This window comes from Chanodichthys erythropterus, chromosome 5 (assembly GCF_024489055.1).
Source record: "Chanodichthys erythropterus isolate Z2021 chromosome 5, ASM2448905v1, whole genome shotgun sequence".
Taxonomy (NCBI): domain Eukaryota; kingdom Metazoa; phylum Chordata; class Actinopteri; order Cypriniformes; family Xenocyprididae; genus Chanodichthys; species Chanodichthys erythropterus.
In genome coordinates this window covers 16,084,130-16,093,208 of record NC_090225.1, presented here as the reverse complement: position 1 = coordinate 16,093,208, position 9,079 = coordinate 16,084,130, and the positions used below count along the sequence as shown (strand labels likewise).

Genomic DNA, 9,079 nt, shown 5'->3' with positions numbered 1-9,079 from the left:
CATAGAAATAAAGTGGATCAGCAGCACGAACACAAAATAAATAGAACCCTATAAAAGACACGAAATGCAACTTTAAAAAGCAAGTGGGTTAACTTTCAAAAAGTAGGTAATTTTGTTAATGATAGTCTTTAACGATTTTAAAACATCTGAAGACGACATACTGGCTTTTATTTTGAAATGCTGCGGCTCAAAGCGGAAGTAACATTTTTATTGTGCTTCCTTTTTTTGTTGCCCCGTGGCGTTCTGTTCCCACATTTATTATGCTCGGTATTCTGTTGAACAGTTGCATAAAGAAACGGTTACCGACAGCCACATACAATCACAACTACCGAGGTAAGTGTCGTACATTACGTGTTTGTTTTACCCAAGAAAACAACTTCAATCTCGATGTTATCTTCCGCAAATTGCTATAATTTTTTTCTTTTCATCAGGCAGATGTTCTGCTGTGCGCACAAAGCTGTATTTTCGGTGAATATGAATAGTTATATTGTGTATGGAGTCAGTCTATAAAATAAACAGATAGGGTGATCAGGAATCCGACCCCACTTATCACACGGCTACCTACCAAATATCAAAAACATTGATATAAAATAGTCATTATTTAATTATTATAGTTAAAATATTTAAATTGTCTTATTTTTAGATTATCTTAAAGTTTCGATCCTCTAAGAATTATAGTCCACTATTTAACAATCTGAAATCTGCCTAGCAACAATTTAACAATATTAATTTACATATTATCAGTTTGCAATCCAAGTCTCTTTACTTTTGTGTATGTATATTCGTTTAATAAATGAATAACGTTTTAATAAAGAATAGTATCATTAATATTTTTTTTTAAATGGAGTGTTTTCATGTTAAAAAGCAAGGTACTGTAGGCTGTCAAGTTATTTTTATATAGTTTTAAATTATTTGAATATTTGTTTCACTATTGTCTGGTCTACCGTTTAATATTTTGTCAGTTCATGCTTGGGCTATAAATATATTGATTAGAAACTATATTTATCATGATTTGAATCTCTTTTTAGATGTGTTGCTTCTCATAACTGAGGAATATTGTGCAAGCAGGATGGCAGTTTGTCAATGGTGTATTCACACATCTCTGAGGAATCTGAGCATGATCGGCATGCTGTAGTCTCAGAGGAGCATCATTACAAGAGAAATGTGACACTAGCGCACGCCCTTCGCTTTGCTTGGGAATGGATTAATGTGAAAGACTTCATCCTTCCTAAAGGTTACGTTTTGACTGGGTGGGAATGCAACAGTGTGGCTGGTAAAGAGCACCCTGCCTCTCAGAAATGCCCAGACGGGGGCTTCCTCTGCAGGGGCGGGCGCGTTGGCTTCTCCTGGGTATATTTTTGCTCCTGGTGCTGCTGCTCTTTGCTTACCTGCTGGAATGCACACCACCTGCAGATGTGAGTCAGGTGCTGCCTGGCCTGGGCGGAGATCCATATGGGAAGGAGTATTACCAGGCCCTCCTGCAGGAGCAGGAAGAGCGGCATCTCAGCCGAGCGGCCAGCCTCAAGAGGCAGATCGCACAGCTCAAACAAGAACTCCAAGAGATGAGCGAGAAACTGAGAGTGCTTCAAGAAAAAAAAGAGGGTCCCGGGCCACAGAGCCTGATTGATGGCAGAGATCAAGAGCCGAGTGACCTCTTGGAGTACCTGCACTCACAGATCGACAAAGCAGAGGTGAATACAGGAGCGAGGCTGCCGAGCGAGTACGCGCTTGTGCCCTTTGAGAGCTTCACCACCACAAAGGTGTACCAGCTGGAGATGGGCCTGACGCGCCACCCCGAGGAGAAGCCCGTGCGGAAGGACCGGAGGGATGAGTTGGTGGAGGTGATAGAAGCAGGTTTGGATATTATTAATAACCCAGAAGATGATGACGGACAGGAGGACAACATCCCCATGCAGAGGCAGACGTTCACAGAAAGCCATTTTTTTGAGGGTAAGAGCTGTTTAGATGAAGTATACACTATGTTCTGGGTTTGTGTGTGCTTGACGGCGACTGTTTGTATTTGAGCATAATAAAGGTGGTGTGAACTTTGCACAGCACAAAATATTCAGTAACTTGAGCTGCTTTTGTGTACTTGCTATTCTTGGCAGGACTCTACAGGACCGAGAGGGACAAAGGCACACTGTATGAGCTCTACTTCGCTAAAGAGAATTCCCACGAGTACCGTCACGTCACCCTCTTCCGTCCATTTGGGCCTCTCATGAAAGTGAGGAGCACGTCTGTAGACGCCGCCGGCACCATCATTAACATCATAGTGCCACTGTCAGGCCGCACTGAAGCCTTTGTTCAGTTCTTGCACAACTTCAGGTGAGAAGGTCACTATAGAAAGTTTCAGGAGGATTACTCCTGAAATGCGTGCAGTTTAAATGTGATGACGTATTTTGGTGAGCGTTAGGTTCCCTAGACAAAAACTAATAGGATTTATTCCATTGGCTTTTGGATTATTGTAGAAAATAAGTTCTGTGACCAGGAAAAGTTTTACGATTCTTACATGTTTTCTTCATCATGATAATCTTCACAAGAAGAAGACCATTTAGGGATTTTGAAGAAGAGCTAAATGTAGGCTATAAAGAAACTACACCACAGTCACCACCATTAAGCTTCTGAAAACCATTAAGCTTCTTTCAGTTCTTTATTTAAAAACATTTTCCCTTTCAGTATGAGTTAGAGTTGTTTGCAAGAGTGTGATTATAAACTGAGGCTGTAAAAAGCACAAAAGTGCGTAGATGAGTTTCACTGTTTGGCTGATAACCCAACGACCTCTGTAGTCCCATTTAGCCACATGTTAGCAATCTCCTTTTTCAGGATATGTAATATAAAATTACGAGTGGTGTATTACAATATCATAGATATATGTAGATGCCACATTTGACCACTACAGACATGTCTGCATGCCCACCATCTTGGATCGGTCAGAGTGTCATCACTCATAGTAAGAATCAATGATTCCACAGCTTCTGGTTGTGAAACTGCCAACATTCCCATTCCAGAAGAAATGGGATAACCTTTCATATACAGTCGTGCCCAAAATTATTCATACCCTTGGTAAATATGACCTAAGACTGCTGTGAAAATAAATCTGCACCGTTAATACTTTTGATCTTTTATTTTAAAAATCTACAAAAATCCAACCTTTCATTGGAGAATAATAATTTTTAATGGGGGGAAAATCTCATTATGAGAGAAATGTTCTTCTCTAATACACACTGCTCACAATTAATCATACCCTTTTATTCAATACTTTTTGCAACCTCCTTTTCCCAAGAGAACAGCTCTGAGTCTTCACCTATAATGCCTGATGAGGAGTTTGGAGAACACCTGACAAGAGATCAGACACCATTCCTTCATGCAGAATCTCTCCAGATCCTTCAGATTCCCAGCTCCATGCTGGTGCTTCTTCTCTTCAGTTCATTCCACTCATTTTCTTTAGGGTTCAGGTCAGGGGACTGGGATGGCCATGGCAGAAGCTTGGTTTTGTGTTCAGTGACCCATTTTTGTGTTGATTTTGATGTTTGTTTTGAATCATTGTCCTGATGGAAGATCCAACCACATCCCATTATATGATTCTAACAGGGACATTCAGGTTTTGATTTTTTTTTATCTGTTGGTATTTGATAGACTCCATGATGCCATGTATCTGAACAAGATGTCCAGGACCTCCAGCAGAAAAATAGGCCCACAACATTAAAGATCCAGCAGTATATTTCATTGTACACATGGGTCACTTTTTACCCCTGTGTGCACCAAAACCATCTTGAGTGTTTGCTGGTAAAAAAGCAATTTTTGCTTCATCTGATCATAAAACATTTGAAAAGTAACTGACACTACTGGAACTTCAAACAGGATGGGTTATATAGTCAGATTTTACCTGCAAACACTTAAGATTTCTCTCATAATGAGATTTTCCCCCCATTTAAAATTATTATTCTCCAATGAAAGGTTGGATTTTTGTAGATTTTTTTTTAAATAAAATATAAAAAGTATTAACGGTGCAGATTTATTTTCACAGCCTTTTTTGGTCATATTTACCAAGGGTATGAATAATTTTGGGCACGACTATATATATATATATATATATATATATATATAGATCACTTCTGCAGCACTAACTAATTTTCAGAGACATTGATCACACAGAACTCCCTTTTAATTCATGTAACCAACTTGAACCCGATGCAAAGTCTATATGGGAATGTGCAAAATGTTTCACCATCATGCACACATGATGTGGATTCCTATTGAATGAATGGATTATAAAAACAAAATTCGCTAAGCATGTAAAAGAGATCATGTCAGGGAATGTGCGTGTCAGTTTGTTCTTATGTGCTCCAAATCATACGGTTGAACTTTTAAAGACATGTGGGATGCAGCAACACAGAGCCAGATGTTACACTGTTTTACAAAAAAATGTTTTCCAGAACAGTTTTCTCTTTGGAAGTTTTGTAAATGTTATGATCAGATGGTGTTTTCTGTGTGCAGGGAAGTTTGTATACAGCAGGACAAGCGGGTGCATCTCACAGTGGTGTATTTTGGTCAGATGGGCTTGCAGGAGGTGAAGGCGTCTTTGAGGAAAATGTCCAGGTTTGAGCTTTAAAAATGCTCTGTCATACTACATGTGCGTCATTGAAGCATTCTCTGTTCGCCAGCATCCTGAATGGAGGAAACCCAAGGAAAAGAAATTTGCTGTTTACCCATCTTAATGGGGCAGTAGAAATGTTCTTTTGATAAACTGTAATTTTCTTGACTAGCAGGAAGTAAGCTTCCTTTTTCATAATTATTGCTTGTAGAGCTCGTAGAGTAATTCACATTATCTGTACACTACCATTCAAAAATTGTGCAGTCAGTAAGATTTTTATTGAAAGAAATTTATTTTTTTTATTCAGCAAAGATGCATTAATCATTTATAACATTACGAAATATTTCTATTTCAAATAAATGTTGTTCTTTTGATATTGCTTTTAAAGAATACTAAAAAATATACCATGGTTGCCACAGAAATATTAAGCAGCACAACTGCTTTCATGAACATTGATAATAATAAGAAATATTTCCAAATCAGAATGATTTCTGAAGGATCATGTGACACTGAAGACTAGGGATGTGTTAAAAAATAAAAAATAAAAGCCTGTGTTTATGTATTATATATCTGTGTTTAATAATTATGTATATATAAATACACACACATACATGTATAAATTTAAGAAATATATGCATGCTTAAATAAATATATATATTTATATATATTTTATATTAAATATAAATATTTTATATATAAATCTAAAAATGTTCTTAAATATATACATGTATGTGTCTGTATTTATATATACATAATTATTATACACAGAACACACATATAATACTTAAACACCGACTTTTATTTTGCAAACGATTAATCGTGATTAATCGTTGCACATCCCTACTGAAGACTGGAGTAATGATGCTGAAAATTCAACTTTGCCATCACAGGAATAAATTACATTTAAAAATATATTAACATAGAAAACAGTTGATTTAAATTGTAATACTATTTCACAATTTACTGTTTTTCCTGTAATTTTGATCAAATGAATGCAGCTTTGGTGAGCAAAAGGGACTTAATTGAAAAACATTTACAAATCATACCAATCCAGACTAGTAAATGGTAGTGTGTGTAGATTATAAACGTGGTGTTATCCAGTATGTTTCATTTTGTTTCCTACACTTATGCAGTTTAAGCTTCATTTTGTTTCCTGCACTGTTATTTATGATCCTTTCCAGTGAAGAGAACTTCAGTAACTACACTCTGATCCCTGTGGATGAGGAGTTTTCGCGTGGTCGCGGTCTGGACATTGGAGCTCACGCGTGGGAGAAAGGGGGGGACGTGTTGATGTTCTTCTGTGACGTTGACATCTACTTCACCATGGAATTTCTTAGTACCTGTCGGCTTAATACAGCTCCAGGTTTGTCTGGATCTCAACAAGCATTTATATCTGAAAATTCATGGACCCATTACTAGATAAAACATCCATATTTCTCCCATTTTGCAGTAATAATATTAGTAATAATAGGGTATGTAGCAAATAAATTAATGACATTTTCTTGTTTTATGCATGTTTGACAGAACAGTAAAATATCTTCATCAAAAATCATTTTTATACTAAAAATATAATCCTTTATGTAATTTTATAATAACTTTTTTTTTCCCTCCCTTGCAGGTAAACGTGTTTTCTATCCGGTGGTTTTCAGTTTGTACAATCCAGCTATAGTTTATGGAAATCTTGAGTTTCCACCCCCAATTGAGAATCAGCTGGTATGTAAGCTCATGATTTTTGTATGCAACTACATATTTTTTAGAACATATTGTTTTCTAGTGATAAAAAAATAATACAATTGTATGTTATTTATAGATTCATAAAAAAGATGCTGGATTCTGGAGGGATTTTGGATTTGGCATGACTTGTCAGTATCGCTCTGACTTTCTAAGCATTGGTAAGTTAATGTGGACTTTTAGGAAAATAATGTTCTAATAATAATAATTTTCTTATTTAGGGTGAATGGCTTTGACCCATAATTCTATTCACTCAAAAATAAATAAATAAGATTTTCAGCATCATTACCTCAATCTTCATAAATCATTCTAATATGCTGATTTGATGCTGTGGTAACATTTCTTCTTATTATTATTATCACTGTTTAAAACAGTTGTGCTGCTTAACATTTTGTGGAAATGGTTGTTTTTTCAGGATTCTTTGAGTAGAATGTTCAATGAATAGCATTTGTTTGTACGTATTAAAGCATTTATTAAATAGAAATCTTTTGTAACATTATAAATGTCTTCACTGTCACTTTCGTTCAATTGAATTTATCCTTGATGAATAAAAGTATTAATTTATCTTTGAATGGTATCATTTCCACAAAATTAAGCATTAAGTTTTCACTATTGATAATGATAATAATGATTATTATTATTATTATTATTATTATAAAAATAATAATAATAGATGTTCGTTGAGCAGCAAATCAGCATATTAGAAGGATCATGTGACAATGCTGAAAATTCAGCTTTGTCATTACAGAAATAAATTTAATTTTAAAATGTATCAAAATAGAAAATTATTTTTAAATTTTAATATTTCACAATATTACTGTTTTTAATGTGTTTTATTATTATTAAATAAATGCAGTCTTGGTGAACAGGAGAGACTCCTTTCAAAAACATAAATTGTTTTGTAATAAAAATGTTTTCAAAATTTTGGCAGGTATTTTATATACACTTAAAACAAAATAAATTCAGCAACATTAGATGAAAGCGATGTTTCATGTATGCCAATAATATGTATTATATAATATTTTATTGTACTAACTCTTCTTGTAAAATTAAACAATGAAACTCAACTTTTTTTTTCCTTCGTAAATGAATGCATGCATGAGAATACTTTAAAACAAATGCATCAAAATACAATTAAAAAAAAATACTTTGCTGCTTGTTTCATACAAATAAACTCCCGTTTCTCTTTTCTAGGAGGATTTGATCTGGAAGTGAAAGGCTGGGGTGTAGAAGATGTGCACTTGTACAGGAAGTACCTACGGAGTGATCAGATTGTGATCCGCACCCCTGTATCAGGCCTCTTCCACCTGTGGCATGAGAAGCTGTGCGCAGACGAGCTGACCCCAGAACAGTACCGCATGTGCATCCAGTCCAAGGCAATGAATGAGGCGTCACACTCTCACCTGGGCATGCTTGTGTTCAGGGAGGAGATTGAAACTCACCTTCGAAAGCAGGCCTACAAAACTCAGAGCAGACCAGCAGAATGAATCAACAATGCAGCAAGGAGCACAACTTTGTTGATAACAGCAATGAAGAAATGGGTCAAAATAATTTTCTTTTTCATATTATTTGAACTAAAGTCAAATCTATATAATTATCCAAGGATTACAGAAGACTTAGACAGCAAAGACTACGTGTTATGGGAGGATGGTACTGATTGGTACTACATAAAGCGTTTACATCAATTACTTTGATTTACAGTCTGGAATAGTTTGCTTTAATGCCAATTAGGGTTAGGTGTTAAGCACTAAAAGGTCTTTTTGGATTTGTTTACTACATAAGTGAATAATGACTAGTCCCTTTGGGGTAGTTAGTTACTGAAGAGATTGTTTGGGCCTCATTCATGAAAACAAGTTTGTGGAACCAATTCATAAATTTGTTGTGTAAATTGTCTTGTTGAATTGAATGCAACAGCGTAAAAACATACAAATGATTTGCACAGATTGCACAATGATTTGCAAGTAATGGCAATTGAGAAGACATGCCATGTGTAAAGTATGTTTGTTTTTTTGCCATTAATTGACAAAGCCATGCGTTACATTTTTATATTATTTCTGTTGAAAATGTGTATGGTGTGACAAAAAGGGAGATATGTTGGTAAAAGGGACAATCATCCACATGTGGATGTAGTTACACTTGCTGGATTTGTACTGTAGGTTATGTTTCTGCTGGAACAGTATTCAGGCTCTTCCCTAATCTTCCACATTTTTGCTGTGTAAGATAGCATGGACCTGATATGCATTTTGATGCATGTGTCAAACCTTTACTTTGCACCATGTGTGAGGACACTGGTCAGTGCCATAGTGATATCTGTCAGGGGTTTATGTTACAGGCTCTAAACATCCAATGCGTTGGCCTCTGCAACCACTTTGAAATGAATCTGTGGTATATAGTAAGGACATTATGTATTAATTCCACTTAAACTGGCAGGTAGATTAAAACTAACCATTGCTGTCTATTGTAGAGCCTCTAATTGATCAGGATGTTGGGTTACATTGCTCATTTTCTAAAACAAATAAAAGGAATACAACAAGCTATTTTTAATGTCCCCAAAATAAGGTTTGTGCACTGATATCATAATTGATTAGATCTTGGTGCTAGATCGAAATCAACAAAAACTGTCACAACATCTGGGAAGTTTGAACCTTAAAGCGTTGACCTGCTATTTGATCCCCAGTGGTTCTGTCATAAACTTATGTTTTGGAAGCAAAATCTGTGTGCCAGTAAATCAGTTTACTCAAATATACAGAAAAC

The 9,079-nt window shown here is 35.7% G+C and overlaps 1 protein-coding gene across 2 annotated transcripts; it reads left to right on the top strand.

Annotated features, from left to right (window-relative positions):
- Nucleotides 1–220: 220 nt before the first annotated feature.
- On the top strand, nt 221–9,045 carry csgalnact2 (chondroitin sulfate N-acetylgalactosaminyltransferase 2). Of its 2 annotated transcripts, XM_067386289.1 has the most exons (9): nt 242–333; nt 432–468; nt 1,029–1,950; nt 2,109–2,325; nt 4,498–4,599; nt 5,776–5,957; nt 6,213–6,307; nt 6,405–6,486; nt 7,520–9,045. In XM_067386289.1, exons 3-9 carry the CDS (start codon nt 1,299–1,301, stop codon nt 7,810–7,812), a joined length of 1,623 nt encoding a protein of 540 aa, XP_067242390.1. In that variant the 5' UTR covers nt 242–333; nt 432–468; nt 1,029–1,298; the 3' UTR covers nt 7,813–9,045. The 2 variants fall into 2 exon arrangements, with proteins under 2 accessions (XP_067242389.1, XP_067242390.1); XM_067386288.1 differs by lacking the exon at nt 432–468 and having other exon boundaries at nt 221–333.
- The last annotated feature ends 34 nt before the right edge of the window (nt 9,046–9,079 follow it).

Bases quoted from the DNA above. Each gene is read 5' to 3' on its own strand.
- csgalnact2 (XM_067386288.1), top strand. From the start codon at position 1,299: ATGCCCAGACGGGGGCTTCCTCTGCAGGGGCGGGCGCGTTGGCTTCTC. The intron at 4,600-5,775 runs GTTTGAGCTTTA...GATCCTTTCCAG, and splicing joins TCTTTGAGGAAAATGTCCAG to TGAAGAGAACTTCAGTAACT. The intron at 5,958-6,212 runs GTTTGTCTGGAT...CCTCCCTTGCAG, and splicing joins TCGGCTTAATACAGCTCCAG to GTAAACGTGTTTTCTATCCG.